We start from the raw sequence: 26478 nt of genomic DNA on the forward strand, positions 1-26478 counted from the left end.
ACGTGACGACACGGGAGAGGGTCGGACCGCTTGTGCAGCAGCGGCATAGGTGGATGTCATGGGCACGGGATGTAGCTGCTCATATTTCCGCCTTGCCTCGGTGTAGGACAGGCGGTCCAGAGTCTTATATTCCAGTATCTTCCTTTCTTTCTGGAAGATCCTACAGTCCGGCGAGCAGGGGGAATGGTGTTCTCCGCAGTTAACACAGATAGGAGGCGGGGCACATGGAGTATCAGGATGCGAAGGACGTCCACAATCCCGACACGTGATGCTGGAAGTACAGCGAGATGACATGTGCGCGAACTTCCAGCATTTAAAACACCGCATCGGAGGAGGGATATATGGTTTCACATCACAACGGTAAACCATCACCTTAACCTTTTCAGGTAAGACATCACCCTCAAAGGCCAAGATGAAGGCACCGGTGGCCACCTGATTATCCCTCGGACCCCGATGGACGCGCCGCACGAAGTGAACACCTCGTCGTTCGAGGTTGGCGCGTAATTCATCGTCGGACTGCAGAAGAAGATCCCTGTGGAATATAATACCCTGGACCATGTTGAGACTCTTATGCGGCGTGATGGTAACTGAAACATCCCCCAACTTGTCACAATTGAGCAACCTCCGTGACTGGGCAGAGGATGCCGTTTTGATGAGCACAGAACCAGAGCGCATCTTGGACAAGCCCTCCACCTCCCCGAACTTGTCCTCTAAATGCTCCACAAAAAACTGAGGCTTGGTCGACACGAACGATTCTCCATCAGCCCGCGTACACACAAGGTACCGGGGTGAATATTCGCCACTGCCTTCTTTAGCAAGACGTTCCTCCCATGGAGTAGCTAGGGAGGGAAACGATCTCTGATCAAATTTCTTCCCGTTGAGGTTAGACCTCGATCGCTTAGAGACTGCTGGTGCAGGCCCACCAGCGATAGATGATGTACCACGCTTCATTGCGGGTCATCCGCCCTGATGCCACCTACTCCGACCAAGGGCCCTCCCCACGAGCGCCACCCAGCCACAGCAATAGCCACCTGGCAGGATGGCCATTGCCGGGAGTCCTGATGCCCCAGGGAGATGGGCATCTACTCCTTGGCATACATGGGGAGTGAACGGCGCAGGCATCAGTAGAGCGATCCCTGTGTTGTCAGGGGGCTACAACCAAGAGGGTACATGGCGGCCCCACCACAACGGACTGGCTACCGTGCTGGATGTTAGGTGACATGTGATCCATGGTCGCCGTCAGTGCAGAAAATGGCCCTGCACAGTGCTTGGCAGAAAGTGCACGCAGGAGCGCATCCATGCCCAAGCGATGGAGAGCGGGCAAGACTGCAATGCAACGACGAATAAGATGGTGAAAGTTCACAACACAACACGGACACAATGCACCAAGTAAGGCGCCCTTCCCCAATCGGCTCGCTCTTCGGAAAAATTTTGAGATATGGAGGTCAAACCCGACAGGGGACCATCACATAAGGCCGAAACATTTGAGAGTCCTTTTAGTCGCCTCTTACGACAGGCAGGAATACCGCGGGCCTATTCTAACCCCCGAACCCGCAGGGGGATTTTACTCTTTGTAAATAACTTTGAACCAACCAGTCCACATCATAATTACATAAAATTTTCAGATGACACAAGTGTGATAAAAGGAAGGACCAGCGAAGAGTTACTGCATGAGATTAAAAAGTGGACCACCCACATTAGATTGGTTTTCTGCAAACAATTTAGTAATAAACACAGAAAAAACGCACTTACACACAGTGCAAAATATATGTCCACTAACACCAGACAGAGTTGTTTGCCAGAACCCTTCAAAATGTAAGCTCTACAAAATTTCTTGAAATATGGATCCAAGATGATCTAAGATGGATCCAAAATGCCAAATACATTACAATTTAACTGAATATCATTTGTTATACTATCAAAAGTCTTTCTGTTGCACATTGAAAGAGACACTAAAATATGCACCCAGGCAGAATCTTTTCAGGAAATGCATCTGCCAGCAAAAGTTGTTTTATATGCCAAAAGAAAATTTTAAGAGCCATAGAAAACACACTGCCTCAAGAAGCTCATGCAAGCCCTTATTTAAGAAACTTCACTTCTTTCCACTACTGAGTCATTCCATGTCAAATCCACACACCCATTTTACCTCACCCTCTTTGCTGAAAGTTGGTATACTTATAGTGAGCACTGAGACTAAGAAAAATACCAAATTTCAATTTTTTATCTCAAACCATTCCTGAAATATCACTATGTAAACTTTTCAAAAACCAGCCGAAAATGTGTGAACGGACTTTTTTTAAATTGTCCTAGGAGCTGCCCTAATTGAGCTAGAGAACTGGGAGAGGTGTCATTTTGGAGCATTTTGCATGCTCTTTCCAGGGATATACAACAAAACATAGCTTCTAATTAATCTTTTTCAAAATACTAATTGATATTTTTATTTAATTTTAATTTTTTTACAAAAAGTACATAATTGAAAATTTTCAAAATATTTCCATAACTACTTCATACTATTGTAAAATATGGCAAAATGTAAATCTGGGATGACGACGGGTTCATTGTTAAAAAAATTATTCTGGACTCTTTGTTTTTCACTAACGGCCCTAGTTTGACCAAATTGACCTTTAACAAACAGGAATTTCTTTAAAATATACTGAAAGGTAAGTAAAAAAAGCATTAGAAATATCAAAACATCACCTTATTAAGCCAAAACTAATCAGCATATTTTATAATTAAGTTGAATGCTTATTTTAATTTCATACAACTTCACTAACAGTATATTAACCGATATAACAAAAACAAGAAATTGAGCATTTAACTACAAACTGAAATAAAGTATGAATAAGCACAAGTATTTACATAATAGTTCTGGTCCATGATGTTTGAAATGGAACTATTAAACAAATTAAATACGTAATGCTTGTTTTTGAGTAACAGGTATCTGTACAAAGCTCAATTTAACACAATAGGTACTAACAATAATTTTGAAACAACTTTCTATAAAATATACATTAATACTAACCTGAGACAAAAATTACGTTTTGAGTTGAACGCAGTTTCCCAATAAATTGTTTTGGAACTTCCACATATTACATTTTAATAAAGCTGACTGGGTTTGGTTTACATCACTTTCATTAAGAATGTACGTTCTCCCTGTCAGAGTAAATGTATTCACTTTTGTGAGAACATTTACAACTGACACCCACAGGACATATGCATGTGCAGGATAAGAGAATGACTTAGCTGGTCCACATGGATGAAGAAACGTTATTTTCACTTCATCAAGTTCTTCGTTTTTTTCTAAAATGTACCCAAGCCACCAGTTTCTCCCATATTCAGTGGCGACATAGCCTAATACATCTTGTAACTTCAGTTTGTCTGGTGATGTAGTTACTTCCCTCTCCCAACTCTGCATATCACCTGAGAAGTATTTGACTATTAATTTTGATGTAGTGTGGGGAATGAAAGTGTGAAATTGCTGTGTTCCTTTGATTGTCAATGCCTCTTCAAGTCAGCTTTTTAAGAATATTTCTGAAGCAGCGTAGTCTTCTTGAGTGGAATATGCAAAATCAACATTTGTGATATTATCTACTGCCCACTCAAATAGATCTCATGCGGTTTGGATCTGATTTTGGTATGGCCTTTGCAAACTTGCACGAGCTGCCAGTCTCTTTACTGAACCCCCTACTCCATCACAAGGCCCTTTCCCATGTGCTGTGGCTGAAAAGTGCCACTCAGCTTTAATGTTGAAGTCTTCCTCATGAAGGCAAAGGTTCAGGAAGTTTTTCTTATTTTTATACTGAGCGGCAGAACCGTCAGAATAATAGTAGGCCTATATCGTTTTTGGAATCTTTTGAAATTTATTTGTTAGATATGAAATTAGCTTCTTTTGAAAGGTGTAAATCGCAGTTGTATTGTGCTCCAGGCAACCATAAACAATGACAAAGCCCATATGCTCAATTTTGTCTTCCTGTTTATAATATATAATAAAATGATGAATGGTAATCTGTTGTCTTGTCCAGTGGAAACTCTGAGCTTCAGCCTGTAGAACCACACTATAATTTTCTGAAAAATCACATATGACAACAAATTCAGATTCCATAAGGTTTTCTCTTGTGGCGTTAAGGGATGTTCGTTGTTGCTTGGCAATGAAGTCATGCCGAATCGAAGTCGACATCTTACTACAAAATAAATCTATGAATTCTTCATAAGTTTTCTGAACAATTTCCAGATTACATCGGTCAACTGACATCCACTGTCGGAACTGAACTTGTTCAATTAAGTTTTCATGAAAAAGAGTCTTTTAAAATTTTACACATGACAGTTTCTCCTGGGCAGTATTCAGTTTCCCATGTTGCAATCAACCGATGATGCGTTGCAAAGCATTTTTGCAATGCACTGCTTATAATTGTTTAAGCTGCTGTTTGTTACTGTATTTAGTTTGGCATTTTCTATCATTAATTTTATGTTTTGGTGAGTTGTGCACACGCAGACAGTGTGTGTGTGTGTGTGTGTGTGTGTGTGTGTGTGTGTGTGTGTGTGTGTGTGTGTGTGTGCGCGCGCGCCACTCCGGCCAGCTAATATGCAATGTTTTGGTCTCAACTCAGCAAATTTAGAGAAACCTATTTTTATGTTAGGAAACTTGTCTTTAAAATGCTTGTAAGCTTCTCTAAGGTTACACAAAATAAGTCTTTTGAGATTTTTGTTTTATTTCCACTTGTTTCCGTAATTGTCACACAATCTTTAATACCTGGCTTGGCTCTGCTAATTTCATCATTTTCATAAAATGAATGTACAGTTTTGACAGTTTCTGTTGGTAAACACTTCCCTGGTTTTGGGTTTGGACCTTCCATGAACCTTTCTCTTTCAAAATTTTTTTGGACTGCCGAACAATGTAATTAGGAGCATTAAATTCCCTCATTATTTTCCTGACACTCCACTTTTCAGGTAAACTTGTAAGAATCATTAGTTTTTTTGCTCTGCTTATAGAATTTTTATAGTTTCTGTTAAGATTTTCAAGAACGGATTCATCAGTATCAGTATCTGACGAAGTTTCAGGAGCAACAAAAAGTTTACGTGTCACTGATGAGATTTTCTTCACTTTTGATTTGGCGTAATGCCTAGATGTTAGTTTTCTCTTGTCAATTGAGGACTCACCTAGTTCTTGAAGTGTTCTGTTACATGTTTTAACAGCTACTGAAGTTGGAGTGAAGTCAGGCGCAACAATGAAATCTACAAGAAGGTGGAGAAAATCTCAGAGATCAGGTCTTATCATTTCTAGGGCAACTACACAAGACGGAAAAAAACCAGACTAACCAAAAGGACATTAGACTACCTGTGGAAAAAGAAGACCATGACAAAAGATCTGGAAAGGTTCAACATTCAGGAAGTTCATATGCTAAATAGGGACACATTTTGGTCCATGATTCAAAATTTGGAAGGATTTCAAGTTGAAATAACTAAGAAAAGACTGAAAGAGTCTGGACAGATGAACAGAACCAACAGCATAGCGTCCATATCAAGAAGTACTGGAGAAACAGGGAACATCAGACAAAGAAGAAATGAAATTGCTGCATGATCCTGAATGGTCAATTGGCAAATACAAAAATTAAAAGCCATGCATACTTTCATCCTATTATGTCATATGGGATCATACTCTGGGGTAACTTGTCAAACCGAACAAAAGTTTTTAGAGTGCAATAGCGACTAATAAAACCCATTTGAGGTGTACCTAAATTCTAAAACATCATGTAGACACCTGATCAATGAACTGGATATTCTAAGCACTGCTTATTCCTTAATGTAGCCTGTTGCACTTAATGTTTGTCTATTTCCAACCAATAGCTCAATACATAGTATCAATAATAGGAATATGAAAAATAGCTACATAAAGAGCTAAAAATCACCTCAATCAAAAAGGGTTCCAATGTTCAGGAATGCACATTTCCAATAAATTTCCACCAACCATTAAAAACCTGTGTTTCAGATAAAGCACAGTTAAAACAAAATTTGAAAAACCTTTTCGACAGCCAACCCTTTCTACTCTACTGATGAATACATTAAAAGGGTCTATTAAGTAAAATGTTTGTTACATTTCAATTTTGGTCACAACAGCCAAGATTTGGTATTTTGCGTATGATAAGGTCATATTTAAAAAAAGGCATAACTGTGTGTCAGTCTGACAGTGCATTATACAAATGCATAGTGTCGTGGCGATATATCTGATGAAATTTTCTCTGACTTCCAGTGTATTAATTCTGTAAATATTACCGGTTCAAGTAATGTTTCCACGTATACTGACAACCTCTCGACAAATGATTGGGGATGTGCGTATTGTACTCACTTGTTCTAAGTTTTGAAGTTTCATTTTTGTGTCTATGGAACGAGAACTGTCTAATATATTTGACAGTACGATCAGTGTGCTGATAACACAAATGTAAGCATTTACTCGTATTTGACATCAGTGTTAATTACAGAACACAAAAAATACAATACACAACATCTCATTCATTTTAATGTAACAATATCAGCAAACAGCAAAAATCATAAGTTGACAACAGAACAGTTCGTAACTTACTTTTCTGGTATCTGAATTTCTAATTTAAAAACTCCGGCCTCATAAGCTGTTCCTTCCAAACCAACAATGCCTGGGGAAAAACCCTCAGTATTAAGGCACAAACAATACGCTTTGCAAAGATAAAATAAAAATAAACGTAACTTTATTTACTTGCGTCGAGCACATTAAAGTTATCATCCTTAAGTGTACATGAAATACCGGATGGTGGACTCTTCACCATCAATTCAAGCTCTCGTTTTAATCTCGAAGCTTTTTGCATATTACCAAAATTGCGTATTGACACTATCACATCAGACACAACAGTAATTTCTAACTCCCGCTCCTATCTGTCACTCCTACCAAAGTCTATGTCATCGTTGCTATCAAAGAATTAACAACAATTTGCTGGCAAGATACTCGCGCCATGTTCCCAAACGCAAGGAAAATTTGCTCATGCATGCGCACCACCGTACTGGCATAGCCTACTCTTCCCAAACCGGAGCCATTCATAGGACAAAACCGCTTAGTTATTAAACAAACGGCCGGATTTGCATAAAGGACGTCTCATTCATCATCAAAAACAAAGCTGATTTATTTTCCAACACATGCTTTTGTACGTTTAATACATGCACACAAGAACGACTTAAAGATAGCTTCCCATTTACACAGCGAAATATCGACTTTCAACAACAGTCAAAAGTTACTGAACACGGAAACGAAACATTGTGCAGAACTTCGACGGTGCAGAACGAAGGTAGATGACAGGACATATCGTTTGCACATATAAAGGCCTATGCTACGATTAGCACATGCAGATAAAAGAAACAATAATGCAAATTCAACTTTATTAGAAATAGCGAAAAATAAAATGTAGTGCAATTGTAGCAGTTACGGAATGAAAATGCACAATACACTAAAAATAATTTTTCCACTCTGGCAAATGTAAAAGATGATGGCCATTTGTTATCCTGTATTAAACGTAACTTGCAACAAGTGGTTGACTTAATTCATTGGAAATCCTTTATTATTTAGCAACGAATAAATAGTACAACGTAAGAAGATGACTGTTTCGACAGACAAGGCACTTTTGGCGAGCTATTTTGAAAGAGTCATTCTTGATGTCTGCATACTTAAAATGAATCGCTGACAAGGAAATATCAAAAATTAGGGTATGCAGAACTTCCCCTTAAGCAACGTTTTAAAAGTTTCGTGGTAGGATAAGATTTTGCATAGCGTTGTTTGAAATCGGTAAATACTATACTTCATTTTGTTTATCACCAGAGTTTCTTAATCAGCAAAATCGACTAGTAAACACTAGAATCAGATATATAATAACAAAATATGACAGTACTTGAATATAAGTTAATTTGTCTTATTTTCAGCTGATATGTGAAAGGAGGCAATAAATTTAAACTTGTTAATCTTTATATTAGTTTGATTTTCATAATTCTTTCCACTGAAAACCTGTAGAAATATTATAAGTCTGCTATTACACTATGGCCCCACTTGTAACTTCCTATAATAATATCTACATTTAGCACATGTCTGCTAAGATTTTAACCATATTTCCAGCAAAACCAATTGCTGCTTTTTTAAGAAAAACTTCTTCTCTCTTCAGCCTTCTTTCATTTAGATAATTTTCAAACTCAGATTTAATCACTTCACTTGAATAATAAGGTAAACTGAAAAAAATCTTGGAATCGGACTTCCACATAATTTTGCTCGAGCTCTTGGGCAGTCCTGCTTATTTGCTTGCAAATATTTTAAATGATTAATGGTTGCTATGTCCCCTTCTGCAAAATGCTTCGCATAGAGCATTAATCTCACGACAATTATCCAGACTTTCTACAGAAATTCTCTGTTTGGGTCTGTGTATCTTGAGAATCAGAATACCACGTTGTTGCTCTTATCACCAATGCAGTGATACACAATGTCTTGTGTATGCTGAGGCCCTGTAAACGTTGGCACCTGAAAAAAGTTATCTACTTAAAATTATTGTACATTTACTACAAATAACTCATCACTTTTTACTAATATGCTACGTCTATACAATACACTGGCTGCACTGTCTCACACTATCTTCAAATATTGTTTCTATAAGAAAAAACTGTAAGAAAATCTCTTTTACAGGCAAATCTGCTGTATTTACATTTCTAGCTAAACAGTTTCCCAACATTCTGCATCCCACAACAAATATAGTCGAAATGTTTATAATTTGTATTTTCCTCTATGTAGTGCTTAACCATAGCTAGTTGGCCATCTTTAGTGTGTCATCACATTTCATTTGTCCGGCTTTTGTAAAATCGACGACAGCATTAGTAAGTCATATGACCAATGTCAACACCATACTACCTGACATGACAGTCAGAAAAGTTAAAAGCCATTTAAGTTACTGGTCCACGAAAACATCCTAAAAATAATGTAATAAAATGGAAAACCTGCAGCCATCCTTTCAATGTTATCTATCACATAGTTACAGTTTTGGCGACTCAGTAGACCATCTTCAGGCCTTAACCATTGCTGAGGGGATCAACTCCCATCAATGGACGGCATCTATGAAATGGCTTCTGTAGACTGTAACAATGATGTTGTGTCTCCAACCATCAGCTACCAACTGCCTCAGCTGGTAGTTGAGTCAGCTGGTAGTTGATGGTTGCAGACACAACACCGTTGTTACAGCCCGAGGAAACCAGCTCATAGATGTTGCAAAGTCATAGGATCGTGTGTGTAATTGGATCTAACCCCGTCAGTGTCAGTTAAGGCCTGAATATTGTGTACTGAAGCATTGGAACTAGTAGCTATATAATAAATAATATCGATTGAACGGCTGCAAGTGATCCATTTTATTGCATAAGTGAACAGCGAAAGTCTCTCAAACATTCAGTCACAAGGATGTACGTAGAAATCCCAAAGATAAAAATAATTTGCACTCAAACTCCTTCACCCAGAACTGTCCAAGAGCTTCATTCCACAATACAGATTTCTAGTCCTTCGTTAGGGTACATGAATAATAGGTGTCATAGAAAAACTAAATTTGTAACTCACTACAACTAACAATAAGTAAACAAATGTATTGTTAAGTTGTAAAATATTCTTTATGAATTTAAAAACCTATTCAGACTTTATGGAGCGGAACATCAAAACATTCTATCCTGGACTTCAAATGGTGAACTCATACAGGCCATCAGCGACATGGAACAGAACTGGACATCACCATAAAAATTTCTTGGTAATAAATCTTTGGCATTGGTGTCCTACTTTTGCGTCCTATTAGTCTTTATTTTATTGTATTGGTTTGTTTTATGAGAATTTGCGGATGTTCCATGACTATTTACATATTTATTCCACTGAGTGGTCTTCTATGAGGAAGGTCAAATATATGGCAACGACTTTTGGGTCCACTTAGTCTTAAGTTTATTCGTTTGGTTTGTTTTATTGACAATTTGCAAATTTTCCATGACTAGTTAAATATTTATTTCACTCAGTGTTCTTCTATAGAGATGTCAGATACTGTTTGATGTGTTTGTATGTATTCATTTAAATGTTTTGAATTGTTCCACTTCTCAGCAATTTACCATGAAAAATAGATCAAGAACATCCATTATGATGTTCGCTTTCGCCATTAATAAATTTTATCATGGTTAGTTCCTTGATTTCGATAGTACACTCTGATTTTTTGTATCATAGATGTTTTCTCATAACCTGGCTTTCACCTTTTAGTACAGAGTTAACTGAATTGACGTCATATTGATATTATGTCGAAATGTGAACCCTCCATCATTTGATGAAGTTGTCATCTGACAGACCCTTCCATTTCATTGACTTCTAGTGTGAATTGACCTTAATAGGATTTACAAGTTTCTACAGTTATTCATTACCGTCACTCAATTTCATTCAAGTAACACAGCATCATTTTCAGTAACACAAAATTGTTGCAGTTTATAGTCTGTAATCCATAAAATTTATTGGAACCATGGACAATAGGAATTTTATAAACCAAGTCAAATTTATACCACAGCCTTGCAAACGCTCAACACGAAATGATGTCTAATAATTAGCATTTAGCAAATTATAATTATGCTTATATGACATTCATATTCTAGGCCTAGATGGTATTATATTAAAACTTGGCTTACATTATCTTTTCTATATATATATATATATATATATATATATATATATATATATATATATATATATTCTGAACGATTTGAGAGTTCTTCGTTTCAAGAAAATATTTTGTTGTTTATTTAAGCTACATTTCATTTGTGCAAATAATTATAATGCAGTTTTTCTTGTACTGTAATGTACACAAAATATTAATTGCAACAGGGACATTTTGAATAAAAAATATTTTGAGCAGTATTTAAAAAATTTTCCCTGTCTGTCTTAAGTCTGAAGAGACTATTTCTACGGTTTTTCGCCCTACAATGATTGGATTTCATTTGAATTTCATAGCATTGAGCCAGGCTCATAGAAGAACTTACATTATCTTTTTTAAGGCTGTATCATGTGTCCGTACCTTCAGTATTGGGAGAAGTGGTGGTGCCTAATGTGGGCCAGGGTGGGACAGGATCCACTAAAAGTTTTCTTGGCCAACTCTCTGAGCCACCCAAACAAATAGTGTTATATGTTGTCTTTCTGTGTATTCTTTTACAAAATGGAGTGGATAAGATGCAACATTTATGGCTTATCGCACTATAGGAAGCGGAAAACAGCCTCTGGAATGTTCAAAATGATTGTTATGATAGTATTAAACAGAAGCATGAATCTAAATAAAAAATTACATTGTTTGGCACCAGCAGCAGTGAATCAGACGAAACAATTACGTCTACACTTCAATCCCACATTAACCGTAACATCGACACCAGCATTTGATATATTACTTCGGAAAATTTGTCATCAGAAAGTTACATAAGCTGCTGCCCTAAGAAGGGCCGGCGACGACAAAAGTTTTATAGTGACACCACGATGTAATATTGCGGAGGTTAAATGTCTGGGAACTCTGGCAGACCCAGTTCCCCATCGACACAGTTCCAGGATTGTATTTTGTTGCTAAATTTATTCCCAATATACTTATTATTGTTCACATGCAGTGGGGGATGTTTGAGTTTCACCAGCCCTATCCACATCTGAAGGATACTCATTATTAACGCCCAGAAAAGCTTTCGTAGCAATAATTTTTGATTACAGCAATGTGCTCGCTGTCCAGCAGCACGTCTGTGGAATTCTATGGATCAATCGAAATTAAGTTAATAGTAATAAACATATTCGGAATTTCCTACAATTAATATACCAGATTTATAGTAATCTCGCATATACCAATAATTTGGCAGGGCTTATTTTGGATACTCATCATAATTATGTGTCTTCATTCCGGTTGGGCATGCTGCCTGGCTGTCACTCATGCAAGTTTTAAAGGAATGATGGTTGGAGTGATGAGGTTGAGCTTGTTTTGATTGGTCTAGAAGGAAAGTGGGAGGGAAGGAAGGAGAGTACCTGGCGATAAAACTATTAGCAATGTTTATCTGCAAAGACTTCTGCCCTTTACAACTGGTTTGATGTGGTGAATGACACCTTTGTGCCAGCTACTACGTCGCACACATCCGCGATGATTACACATACATACTATTTAATTAACAGGGGTGATGGTCTGGTGTAGTGTTGGGCTCAAATGTATATGCCTCTCATTTGCAGTCATGGATTTGGTGGTGGCTGCGGCCCATTGAGTAGTTTCATATCCTACTAGCCTTTCACCCAACTCATTCAACATGCGACTTCTGGCCAGAGTTCGTTGTAATCAGGGTGTGTATTTGTAACAGTCTTGGGCATTTCCTCTGACGTCTTTGGGTCTGTTTGACATTATTACCATGGGCAGGAAATCACTTGGACAGAACTGACATAGCAGCAGTGTCAGCCACCAGGCCGGACAGGATTACGTCTATTATAATGCAACTTTCTTGGCAATTGCTGGGAGTGTCTCCGCAATCATACTCCAAGCATCAGTGTTCATGGCTATACTCCCACTCATTGGAGTCCAAGGGGCATCTAACCTGCAAGCGAACGTTTTTCGTTGGGTATCTTCTGTTACCGGCCGACTCTAAGGTGTATGTCTTGTAGTGCTGTGATATAAGCCTATAGTATCTTTGGTTGAAGTTATTAGAATTTTATTATGACGTCACCCAGTGGTTTTGCAAGGGCTTTGTCTATTGTAGTGCTATATTTCTTATACATTATTTTTGGTTAGAAATTGGTAGTGCTTATAGAATTTGGTATGACATCATAATTTCTACAATGTGTTCGTTTCTAATACTATGGTGTCACACATTCACTAGTAAGAGAGTGGTTAGCGATAATCATAAATCAGGATCAAACTGCATTGTGAATGGAAAAGAGCATCATGACATCATATGATGTGATGCAATGTTTATGTGAGGATGTGACACATTGTGATGCAATGTTGACACTGACACATAACTTATACAATTGTATAAAATGCTTTAATCTGTGAAAAATGTTGAAAAAAGAGAGTAACTACATATCTGTCTGGATGTTTGCTGGTGCCTCTAATCTGGAAATATTAATTTGTTGTTGGCAAATATGTCTCAAATGACGTTATTTTTTATTAACAAATAGATATATCCTACAGTGTATTCCTATGACGCCCACTAGTGTAATATATAAGAAAAGGATCTTTGAATAAATTATAATTGTATATGACTGTGTTGTAAAATGTTCTGTGCTTATTGGTATTCTTTTGGGCATCGAAATTCCTTACATTTTTGTTGAAGCTGCAGGCGGCAGAGGACTCCAGGAACACCGGCGCTTGTCGGAATCACGAAAATCCTCTTTCTGTAATTTTCCTCTTCACTTACTTCAATAAATAACATGCTTGATACGGTTTTTTAACATTATAGTATTCACTCACTCATATGATACATCGAGATAGCAATACTTCATCTCTAAAATCGCTCATCCTCATCGTCCTTCTACATACGAGAGAATTAGACTGTGTCTATCTAAAACGAAAAAAACTATACGACAAATTGAATGAAAAAAGTTTTCGTTTATCTGCACTTTACCGCACATTCATAATTTACATCTTCGACAACCCTCTGGTTATTCGGTGTTTCAATTTTTTTTATGAATCTTAATTTTACGGCGTCCTGGGGCCATTCATCATGTACTTATACAGTAGGCGTCGTCGTTATAAAATATGGATGTGGGGAAGTGTGCTTGAATATTAGTGACATGTAATGTGTGCACATTTGTGGGAATAGCGCACGTTGTCAATATTTGTGAAACACATCGCGTAAATTACGACAGTAACAAAGTTGGAAATCTTGTCTGTGCATTTTGTTACTCCATAGGGTCCCCATACTTCGTGTGTGTGTTTTATAAATTCGTCGATATATTCCTCTGGAAGGCATACACAAACTTTCGTGCTTCCAGTGGAACAAAACGCCTTTCTATAATTGATACCATATACTTACCTTGTGGTTTGCATTCCGGTTAAGATTTTGTACTACCTTTATCCACCTGTTGTCTTGCTGTTGTATTATTCCCATTTGTTTACTACAATTTTTGCAGTCTGCTTTTTGTGTCCTACATATCATCAGTAATGTACAGGTTTCTAAATCATGTTCAGACAGTTCACTGAACTCATCTAGCCCCTACGGTACTCTGGATAATGCATCTGCAGTAACATTCTGACTGCCCTTTATGTATATTATTTCGAAATTGAATTCCTGCAGGTACAAACACCACCTCACTAGTCTTTGGTATAACATTTTACATGTTAAGAGAAAAGATAATGATTGGTGATCACAACAGACTTCAGTGTTTTTACCCCAAAGAAAATACTCAAATTTCTTAGACACCCAAATTACTGCTAAACTTTCCAGTTCTGATATTGAATGTGATCTTTCCGTCTCCGATAAAGTTCTGTTGGCAAATCTGATGACCTTGGGAACTGTTTTTCTTTTTATTCTTGCATCTGGAACAAACATGCCCCCCAGCCCTTGAGATGAGGCGTCAGTGCTTAAACAAAAGTCTTTGTACATATCAGGATGACTCAAAATGTTTGCTGATATTAATGCATTTTTAATTTTGGTTATGTGCCCCTAGTACCATAACTACGGCTTATTCTTTCTCAACAGGTTCATAAGCTGCTGTGGTACAAATTTTAGGAAAAAGGAAGTTAGTCCTAGATATTCTTTCAATTGTTTTCTGTTCCTTGGGGGTGGGCAATTATGTATGGCATCTAGTTTCTCTGGGTCTGGTAATATACCCTGTTCCGATGCGATAGTCCTAAAAATTTCACTTGTTCTTTGCCAAAGTTAGATTTTTAAAATTTCCAGTTATTTTGTACCCTGTAAATCACTGAAATACTTTTACCATCGACCGAGCGAGGTGGCGCAGTGGTTAGACACTGGAGTCGCATTCGGGAGGACGACGGTTCAATCCCGCGTCCGGCCATCCTGATTTAGGTTTTCCGTGATTTCCCTAAATCACTCCAGGCAAATGCCGGGATGGTTCCTCTGAAAGGGCACGGCCGACATCCTTCCCCATCCTTCCCTAATCCGATGAGACCGATGACCACGCTGTCTGGTCTCCTTCCCCAAACAACCAACCAACCAACCTTTTACCATTAGACTGATGTGTTCTGCCCAAGTTGATGTGGCTACTAACATATCATCAACATAAATGGTAACCTTACTGAGCATTTCATTTCCTAAGACCTTGTCCAATCTGACGTAAATATGCCTGCACTAATATTTAAGCCGAAGGGTACAACTTGAAATTCATAACTCCTGCCATAGCACATATATGCTGTGTATTACCTGCTCTCCTTATGTAACTTTGTTTGCCAGTAAGATTTTTTAAGGTCAAGGGTGCTGAAATATTTGGTGTTATGAAATTCTAGTACTTGTTCTTCTAAATTATATGGCTTTATTCTAACTAGTACTAAAATTTCGGTTATGCCTCTAGCATCTAAAACTAGTTGTACTGATCCATCAGGTTTGCTAACTGCTAGTACTGGGCTGCAATATGGAGAAAATGATGGCTGTATGATTCCCCATTCGCACATTCTATTGATTTCCTGCTTAACTGTTTCATGTTTTTCCCACGGTATTGGGTAACACATAACACAAAATGTTTCGTGAGGTTAGACATTCAACTTATGTTCATAATCTCTTATTACTCCTCGATTCTTATTAAAAACATTTGCATATTTAAAAAGTAAGTCAGAAAGCTCTTGTCATTGTGTAGCATCTAGAATTTTTGATTCGTTCAGTTTTTGTTCTACTAATTTCTGGTTAACTTCAGTGTTGGTATCGTGTTCATTATCACATTTGTTCAGAAAATACACGGTGGGATATGAATACTGTACAGTGGCATGGGGCTCTGGGTTTACTTTGTCATGCCTCTCCGGTGTGGTAATCAGGCTGATAGAAAATCTTTGGTCCTTCACAAAGAAATGGCACTCACCATTACCTATGTCTGTTTGAGTTTTGTAGGTTCTAAATGTGTCCATACCTATCAAGCAGTTGACTATAAGTTTGTCTACTATTAAAAATTACACTGCACACAGAATTGTTCGATGTTCATGGTGATAAGATGGTGGTGGTTAGTGTTTAACGTCCTGTCGACAACGAGGTCATTAGAGACGGAGCGCAAGCTCGGGTTAGGGAAGGATTGGGAAGGAAATCGGCCGTGCCGTTTCAAAGGAACCATCTCGGCATTCGCCTGAAACGATTTAGGGAAATCACGGAAAACGTAAATCAGGATGGCCAGAGACGGGATTGAACTGTCGTCGTCCCGAATGCGAGTCCAGTGTGCTAACCACTGCACCACCTCGCTCGGTCATGGTGATAAGAGCTCCGTGTTTTACTAATTTCGTTTTGCCGCCTGTAGCGGTTTGAACTATGGAGTTTTGCACTGGCAGAACAGGAAATTTATTCGGTCTTTTTAATTCGGTGAAAAATGCTTCAGAGATTAAATTAGTCATGGGCCCTGTATCAAATATTAACTGTGTGTCTGTACCAAAAATTTTCCCTCTGATTACTGCTTGCACTTGTTCTTCCAGTGTACTTTTTGCCTAGTTTAGTTTATGTTGGTGTAGATCGTCTTTTATATCCCCTTGTTCATCGAATCGTACGAAACAAGTTTTCAAATCTGGTATGCCTCCATTGCTTATAAGGTCTATAGTATGGGGCTCAACTACGACCGATCCGGGTTTTCCTGTGGTGTACTGTGATCTTCAGTACACGGGACAACTTCTGTCAGTTGTACTGTGTGATAAGATTGGCGAAGTGTTACACAAGTTCGAAATATGGTGCATACTTCAATGCGAGATGCTTTTAATGATGTCCACAACGAAATTGTCTTGAAATCCTGCAGAAAACCCAAAGAGATTCTGGTCATACATAAAGCACACCAGTGGCAAGACGCAATCAACATGATGACAGAGCCACACAAGCAGTTATTAAACAAGGATTTCCGAAATTCCTTCACCAAAGAAGATGAAGTAAATATTTCTGAATTCCAACCAAGAACAACTGCCAAGACGAGAAACATTGAAGTAGATATCCTCGGAGTAATGAAGGAGCTTAAATCACTTAATAAAGGCAAGGCCTCCGGTACAGATTGTATACCAGTCAGCTTCCTCTCAGAGCATGCTGATAAAATAGCTCCATATTTAGCAATTATATACAACCACTCTCTCACAGAAAGATGCGTACCTAAAGACTGGAAAATTGCTCAAGTCACACCAATACCCAAAAAGGGAAGTAGGAGTAATCTGCTGAATTACAGGACTATATCACGAACGTCAATTTGCAGTAGGGTTTTGGAACATATACTGTATTAGAACATTATGAAGTACCTCGAACAAAACGATTTATTCATTCATAGTAAGCATGGATTCAGAAAATATCGTTTTTTTGATACACAACTAGCTCTTTATACTCATGAAGTAATAAGTGCTATCCACAGGGAATGTCAAATTGATTCCATATTTTTAGATTTCCAGAAGGCTTTCGACACCGTTCTTCACAAGCGTCTTCTAACCAAACTACATGCTATGGAGTATCGCCTTAGTTGTGCTAATGGATTCGTGATTTCCTGTAAGAAAGGTCAAGGTTCGAAGTAATAGAATCAAACAGAAGTAATATCCGGCATTCCCCAATGAACTGTTATAGGCCCTCTACTGTTCCTGATCTATATTAACGACATAGAAGACAATCAGAGTAGCCGTCTTAGAATGTTTGCAGATGATCCTGTTATTTACCCTCTTCTAAAGTCATCAGATGATCAAAACGACTTGCAAAATAATTTAGATAAGATATTTGTATGGTGCTGTAACGCCTCGTGGCAAAACACATACTATATGTGGTTAAAAAAAAGAAAAAGGAAAAAAAATAATTTAACTGGTTGATTATAATTTTATTTCTGCATGGACAATGATTGTGTGAACTTTATGTAATAAATAGAAACCATTATGTGACATGTTTCATACTTGAATAGAGTTATGCATCGAATTTTTAAAGATAATATCTGTGTTGGCGAGTACTGGAACCACCACAGACTATATTTATTGAATATCAAACAAAGATGTAAATGCATTAAACCGAGTATAAATAGTACTGACTGAGCATTAATTTCTCTGTCGACTTTTTTGGTGTTATGTGGGTAGGAAGTGCATATGACGCTATATTATACGCTTTTGTAGCATTCTTTTGTCAAGATTGAGAGAAGGACGCCATTAGGTATTGATTTGTAAAGGTGTGTAAGAATTTAACCTGTCTAAATGTTTTGAATAGAGCTACTTAGTGAAAACTTGCATTATAATTTGGAATAAGCTAGCCTGGTATTTTATCCCACCCTTGTAAGAGATTTTCAGCTATTTAAATATTATTCGTGGTGCAGAGCTGTGCTACAAACGAACGAGCCACCACTGCAGCGCATTGAAACTGCATTAAGTGAAACCTATCATACCGCAAAGAAGTTGACAGGTAATAGTGAACTGAAAATTATTTTTTTCAGCTTTCTGGATTGTAGGCAGTGGACGCAGGTAGCGGATGATGTTATATTATTAAGAGTGCAAAGAGATAATTTACCTTCATGACTTAAAGGAAATCTTGCGGTGCGTAGTTCTGGTCTGGCAAACATAGTAAAAATATTTTTTCTCTGACAATAGTCTCATGTTCTCGTGTTAGTCATGGTACTTATTGGTGTTTTAATGTTGACAGAAATCCACTGCAAAATTTTGATGTTGAACAAACATTGTGTACTGTAACATCAGTATTGATAACAAAATAATTTTCAGTAACCTTTTCAATAACTGTAAAGTAAGAAAGATATGTTGAACTCTATAGCGAGTTACAGTAACGAAACAATGTTCCTTTTATAGAAAGCCAGATTCGGAATAATAAGAACTTAATATATTTTGTTTTGTTGAAAATTAATGATCCAAAGAAAGTCACAGCACGTCTCGCGTCCGTCGGCCGTCGTAATTTAATATATTATTATTGTTATTATTATTTTTTGATTGTTGCCGACTTACGTGGCGGGCCTTCATAAAAATGATATTTAAGTTGAACAATGTAATAAACTTTTCATATAAATTTCCTCGGCTAGTCAGTTGACGTTAAAGCAAAAGATCTTTAGTTATTAATTACAATTGCGGCCCACACACGCGCGAGAGTATTTTTCTTACCTCCGTTAACCATTGTATTGTAGTCAGAGTCCTGGCTCTGGGTCTCGGCTATGCTACTGAAAATAAGAATCTTAAACCTAAGTATTTCTGCAACTTCATGCGGCTGTGGAGAAAAATTAATATTATGCTAATAGCGGGCGAGTTTTCCGCTTCCGCTAATTTTTCATAAGTTAATATCGCCACGTAATGGCGTCGTTGGCTGCATCGGCCGCTGCGATTGTTGAGCTGTAAATTACTTGAATGCAGGTTAATTCAAGGAAGGCGGACATGAAATCGGGATCACCTCTTACAAATTAAAAGTGCACAATAATATTGAATAGTTATATTATATGTTTAACTCATACAAATATGCTTACATTTGTCAGCACACACAAGATGTCCCTCTAGACACATTCAAGACAAGCGAAGAAGTGAAGTCGACTAAAAAATTAACAAAAGAGTGTAACTGGGCGTCTCTTTAGATCATTCTGTCATAAATTATTTCTTTGCAATCTAAACCTACACAGAGAAATTATTATTTTAAGGCTACATGAGAAAAAAAAATCTCTTACAAATTATGAATGTCTTCTTTATAAATATTGTCTTTTCGTAATATGGCACTGGGGACGCTATACACGGCATCCCTAAAAAGTATTTCAGCGCTCCTTTCGTAGCAACATATTTTATCTCATCCATTTATCAATATATTAGTTGCTATGCGAGCAATAACAAAGAGAGCTGTAGTGTTCCCTTTCTTTGAGGTTCTGCCGAGAAAATACCAAACAGAAAATCTGATTGGGTTTTGAATTTTGATGGAATAAGTTACGGATAAGGCGGATTTCGTATTATTGATTGAGATAGTGCTGTAATTTGACCGTGAATGGCAGACCGGCTCGGGATCACTACAAAAAGCGACTGTAAGGAAATAGCATCAGAAATAAGTTGAAATTTCCCTTATAATTCTGTCAGAAACGTAGTATCTATTATAATATAGTCTTTGTGGCTGCATCTGGAATACTTCTTAATTTTCTTGTAGGATGTCCCTTTTTTCATTGTTCGTTGGTCCTCTTGTTCTCCATCTGATGAAAATTTCTTGCAGTTCTCACTGTCTGGATTAATTTATAAATTTGGCGACACCCATTGCGAATCACTACTGAAATAACTTAAAGACGCCATGTGTTCATTTCATAATATAGTTTTAATTTCCACTTAAAATCATTCTTTAACATCAGCGCCGAAAAATACGTGTCTTAAACGTATGAAGACAAGATAACAAGAGAGTAATGAACTGGTTGTTAAAACAAGCACCTACGCAAAAAGTAAAAAAAAAGATCAAAATTACTTACCAAAATCTGTCGCTAGCGCAGCGCTCTGCTGCATGCGCGATCGTAAATCACATCTTTGCTCTGGCAGAGGCACGGTAGGCAAAGTACCATTACAGAGCAGAACTGTCGCCCAAAAGTGTGGGGCAGAATGTGCAGTGGCCACGAAAATAATAAATGTTTTATGTAATTTCTTTAATTGTCTATTGTTTTATATATATATATATATATATATATATATATATATATATATAAGTGTGTGTGTGTGTGTGTGTGTGTGTGTGTGTGTGTGTGTGTGTGTGTGTGTGTGTGTGTCTCATGATTAATGCCATGTATTAATGAATGAAAAACGCACCACTGCAAGCGGTCAGATGAAAAGATCCTGATACTACTGAGAAACGGTAACAGCTACATAATCTGGGGGCACCCGAAACATGAAATCAGATAAACTGAATGTAAGACTACAGTGTAGTAGTCCTGTTCACAGTTGCTTAACTCCTGTGAAGTGATCTCTAGTTTGATGTTAGCATTTATGACAGGGCAAATTTGAGTGTAGACAGTAACTTTTAGGATGCAGTGTATTGTAGATAAATTACCATATTTTGTGTCCAAGTGGCAAAACAGATAGATCCTGTGTTCGAGCAAGTAATTTATGAATATGGTTAAATTGCGTAGTCAACTTCCGAGCAATATGGATACTGAGGGACAGCCCTTAGTTAGTGCAGGAAATGTAGAAAGGGGTGCATTAAGCAGTAGAAGTACTCTTTTTGAGGATATACCATGTGAAAATGTGGAGTGGGGGCACAAGAAGTGGTATCACCGCCCACCAGTGCTCAAGTAGATGTAGATAAAGAAATTGTACCACACCCAGAAAAGCAGGAACCAGAGAGTGGTAATCTGCCTGGTGGGTATTCACATCAGGCAATATTAGAGTGCGTGATGGATTAACAGTCAAAATTTGCGCAACAACAAGCTGAAAAGGACGAAAGAATTGAGAGCTTTATCGCACAGCAAGCTGAGCGTGATCGTCCACAAGCTGAGCGACACCGCCAGATAGCGGAAAATGCCCTTGCCTAGCAAGCTGAGAGAGATCGTCAGTTAACTGAGCGTGATCAGCAACTTGTGCAATCGTTAGAAATTATGAAATACCAAATGTAGAAACCCCTGGGTACTACACTTAGATGATTATTCATATGTGACAGATCTTTATTATCCTAGTATGGAAGACAGAAATTTTGAATCAAATGTTGATGCATTTCGTACCAAAGTACAGGAATCTGAAAGTTTAATCAATGCACAAAAGCAACAGTTAACACAGCGGCTATCGGAATATACTATAGTATTTACCGACAGTCCAGGATTAATCAAGAGGTACCACTATCACATAGAGGTGATGCCACACAAAATGTACTGTCGTGCATCTTACTCCATCCCTTGGTCGAGGAGGGAAGTAGTGGCTAAAGAGATTCGGAAGATGTTAGGGGACATGGTACTTATTCGTAACCACCCCAAATCCTCAGCCATCCTAAATCAAAATAGAAAGTGGCAATTGAGATATTCAGGGCCCTTTGAAGTAATAAAGGTGCTGCACGAATGTAGCTATTTGTAAGCACACACCCCCAGACAAGGAAAATAAAAGGATTGTATCCACATAAAGATGTGGAATTATTTATTCAGTGACCTATCTGATGTAAATAGCAGCAGTAAGAAGATTTCAATTGTATTTTAGAGTATATGTATGTCAGCTTTAAGAAAGAATTTGTCTGTATTTAAAATTTTGAGAGAGCAAGACATTTAATTAGTAAGCATAGCATGAAAAATGAATCAATAAACTAGGAAATTGCATGAAAATTGAAGATTTTGTTTACAGAAATTAGTGTCAGTAAAATACTATATGCTCATCAAGCAATGAAAAATGTTATTGTTGACAAAGTAATGAATAATTTCTTGAATCATTTTTCATTTGTATTAAGTATGTACAATTAACGATGAGTTATCATATAGCAATGTAATAGGTGTAATTGTGTTAGAATTAAGGAACCCTGAAAGGGACTCTACTGGACAAAAAATGACTTTGTAGTACAAAAAATTATATGGAGTAATGTTACTGCCAATAGTGATCTGAAGGTGCGTTTACACTGCGATTTGTATCGGCACATGTATGAGATACATGTATATGCGACTTTGCGACATGTATCGCGATTTGTATGAGTTGACAAGTATCAACCTCATACATGTATGAGCGTGCGTTTACACTGGTTGATATGTATCACTGTGCGATAGCTTCCGACGACGATTTGGAAGTTTTCACATTTTTATGTGCTGGTACACTTGCTCTTTTGGAAGATGATAGGAAGAAAAGGCGGAGGAAGCGTAGATGGTGGCACAGAGAGTTTCCCGCGAATTAACGCTAGAGGATGGCGCATATTTTAGAAATTATGTTAGGATGAGTATGGAGGATTTCCGCGGTTTGTTATCACTTGTGGCTCCTCTTGTGTCCAAAACCAACACAAACTTTCGGGAAGCGATTCCACCAGAGGATCAGTTGGCAGTAACACTCCGTTTTTTGGCCACTGGGGATTCCTTTTCGACGTTAATGTATCTACATAGAATATCAAAAAGTGCCATATGCAACATTATTCTTCGTGTTTGCGAGGCCATTGTGCAAGTTTTATCCCAAGAAGTGAAGGTAAAAGTTTTATATATATATATCAGAGTATGTAATACATTATATAATTTTTTCATGCATCTGGCGCGTATATCAGTTTTTTGCTATTATTCCGGCGGCCTCGCGTGATAATGTTGGCAACGGATGCTAATGCCGACAATCGTGTGTGAGTCGTTGGCATTAGTAATCGCGCGACAATGCAAATGTTTTGTCATGAAATCTTCGTTTTACGAGGGCATTTACTTTTAACGAGCGGACGAGGGTACATACAAGTAACTGTCAACCAGGAACAGCAGCACAAATTTTCTACCGCGCCGTTGATGTTGCCAACATAACCACGTGAGGATGCTGGAATAGGAACTAAAATTTTAACGGCACATACCTTTTTCAGCATAAATTTCTCAAATTTTGCTGAAATGGGTTAGCTTTTAGTTCTTTGGATCGACTGACATGCTTCACTCAGTAATACAATATCACAATTTCTGAGGACACTTTCTTCACAGTAAAGATATCCAACAACATTAATTTGTATTTAGTTTTATTAAATAGTACTTGACAGCACATTACATGCATATTTCAACGTTTATACATGTTTTTAAAGAATACATAAATTATGTTGCATTTGCATTTATTAGTTCATCGTTTGCCTCCTGAAAACATCTGTAGATTCCGTTCTCAAGTCTTGCCATAATTGTAGTATGGCCATTTTCATACAGAAATCTGAGCTTATTGGCGACCAAGTCACCCAAGTGGGTAAACTGGTCCCTTTTCCTGCCTGCTAAATTGTCGCCAACTTTTCTTAAGGTCTGTAAAAGACCTTCTCGGTCTTCATCCAGGTCTCTCCTGGCTCTCTTCAGTGCACTTGATCTACCACTTCCACTCGGACTTGGAGTGGTACAGGGTGGCACGGTTGCACATCCACTTTCATGTGGAGGCACAGAGATGAGTGGAGTGGTTTCCACTTCCACAATGTCTTCTGGGGGCGTGGCAAATGTCACCTCCTCCATTTCTGTGACATCGAAAGGGAAACTAATGCTTCCTTCTCCTTCTCTGGCTGGGGCTTCCATGACCTTTAAAATACATAACACATTTCTAAGGCAAAGTGAGCTATATGTTATACATACATTATAATCAAAGTATCTTAATGTATTTAGAATTTCTTTGAGTGTCCATGCGTAAATTAAATTAAAAGAGTAACAATTTTCTTTCCAGCTTCCTGCTACTGCAGAGGAATGGCTGAAAATTGCCAAAGAATATGAAGAAAAATGGAATTTCCCCAGGTGTTTGGGAGCTATAGATGGGAGGCACATTGACATTGTGGCACCACCCAACAGTGGAACAGTTTATTTTAATTATAAAGAGCGCTTCAGCATTGTTTTGCTAGCAATTGCTGATGCTAATTATAGAATAATTTACGCTGATGTTGGCACGCAGGGGAGGATTTCAGATGGTGGTGTCCTTAAAGACACCACATTTTACAAAATGTTAGAAACAAAAACTCTAAATATACCACCATCAACTCCTCTTCCTGGTAGGAGAAAGCCTGTTCCATATGTTTTCGTCGCTGACGAAGCCTTTGGCCTAGAGGAAAATATTGTGAAACCATTTCCAGGTCTGCATGAAAAAAATAGTTGGCAACGTATTTTTAACTATAGAGCATGCAGGGCAAGAAGAGTAATAGAAAATGTATTTGGGATTATAAATGCTGTTTACAGAGTGCTGAGGAAGCAAATGCTTCTCAGTCCGGGGAAAGCTACAGTGGTGGCACTAGCCTGTGTTTATTTACATAATTTTCTTCAAAACAGAAAATCTCAAAGTTATTGTCCAGCAGGAACATACGACAGAGAGGGAGATGATGGCAACGTAATACCTGGGTCCTGGAGGGAAACCCCTACTGTGCTGGAGCCACTGCCCAGAACTGGCCGAAGAACTTCATTGCTGAATGACAACAGAAGAGAATATGCTGAATACTTCTGCAGTATTCAGGGCTCCATCCCATAGCAGTATGGAAAATAAGTTGCACATCATTGTTAAATGATGACATAAAGTAATATGCTCTATTCTTCTGCAGTATTCAGGACTTCAAACCATAGCAGAATGGAGAATCATGTTTTTCAGTGAAATTGTAAATATTCACATTATGTAAAGCATTAGCACGAAAAAATGTTGCCAAATATATGATTAATAAAATAATATAACAAATTTACTTACTGGTACTACTTCATGTGTGCTCCTATGAGAGAGTGGTTTGTAATTGTCTCTTACGAACTGCATACTTTCAAAAGCATACCATGAAGTGTGGTACACTTTGCTTGTAGCACTTCCACTTCCTTTGCTGCTCTTCCGTTTCGCTAACTCGCGACTATATTGGCTTTTTAAATTATGCCACTTGTCCTCACATTCCTTCCTTGACACGTTAAATGCCTTGGCAATTTCCTCCCACTCGTCGTACCTTTTGTGAGTGTTCTTATAGTCTCGTATTTTCACATCCCATATACAGGGATGCCTGCGCACTGCCTCTATAAAATGCAGTGTATTTTGTTTGAACCAAGAAGTCATCGCAAGTTTTAAAACACGCGGGCACAACACACGACAAAATACACAAATAACTACACAACAAACGACAGTCGGCAGCTCCAAAACTCAAAACAGCCGCCAAAGAGCCTGGTACTACGCATGCGCTAAACTTCAAAATAAGCGGCAGGCGACAAGACGACAGGAAATGATAGTACTGCGCATGCGCGAGTTCTTAAAATGTCGCTCATACATGTCGCGTATATGGCCAAAAAGCGATATACAAAATGTATACGCGACATGTATGAGCTCGAGGGTCCGCATACAAGTTCCGTGAATTTTTGTATGAGGTGATGTATCGTGACATGTCAAATTGACATGTCGCTCATACATGTCGCGATACATGTATCCCAGTGTAAATGTACCTTGAGAACGACGCTGGAGCGGAATTCAATCAAAGACAAACCTGTTTCGTGTAAACTACACTTTGTATGTAATGATAGTTCAATTGAAGCCTGTGTACTTGGTACACATCCTTGAAAGTTAATCACGCAGTACGCGAATCAAGTCAATCTATGTGGAAACTATACTATAGTCCCATAGGACAGATCATTAAAAAAATTCTAACACTAAATGAAGTATTTATTGAGCAATATGCCCAAGTCCAGCTGTCATGCACATGGTAAAATCTGTTTGCTAGATGGGTGATAACCTAACA

The 26478-nt window shown here is 38.0% G+C and overlaps 2 protein-coding genes across 5 annotated transcripts in view; both read right to left on the reverse strand.

Moving 5' to 3' along the window:
- Window positions 1-6921, reverse strand: part of LOC124615888 (ubiquitin-conjugating enzyme E2 T-like) — an 82632-nt gene extending 75711 nt beyond the window's left edge. For 3 of the 4 annotated variants that reach the window (XR_006979816.1, XM_047144060.1, XM_047144058.1), the window contains exons 1-2: window positions 6728-6921; window positions 6578-6647 (exon numbers count right to left, since the gene is read on the reverse strand). Coding sequence is in view for 3 of the 4 variants with exons in the window: in XM_047144060.1 (XP_047000016.1) it covers window positions 6578-6647; window positions 6728-6836 (179 nt within the window). In the remaining variant the exon portion in view is untranslated. The remainder of the gene's footprint in view (window positions 1-6577; window positions 6648-6727) is intronic. The other variant, XM_047144061.1, reaches the window with a different exon arrangement.
- An 18506-nt stretch (window positions 6922-25427) lies between these two features.
- Window positions 25428-25805, reverse strand: LOC124616398 (transcription factor Adf-1-like). Its single transcript, XM_047144703.1, has one exon. The coding sequence runs from the start codon at window positions 25803-25805 to the stop codon at window positions 25428-25430; it is 378 nt and encodes a 125-aa protein (XP_047000659.1).
- Between the last annotated feature and the right edge of the window lie 673 nt (window positions 25806-26478).

This window comes from Schistocerca americana, chromosome 5 (assembly GCF_021461395.2).
Source record: "Schistocerca americana isolate TAMUIC-IGC-003095 chromosome 5, iqSchAmer2.1, whole genome shotgun sequence".
NCBI lineage: Eukaryota > Metazoa > Arthropoda > Insecta > Orthoptera > Acrididae > Schistocerca > Schistocerca americana.

Bases quoted from the DNA above. Each gene is read 5' to 3' on its own strand.
- LOC124616398 (XM_047144703.1), bottom strand. From the start codon at position 25,805: ATGACTTCTTGGTTCAAACAAAATACACTGCATTTTATAGAGGCAGTG.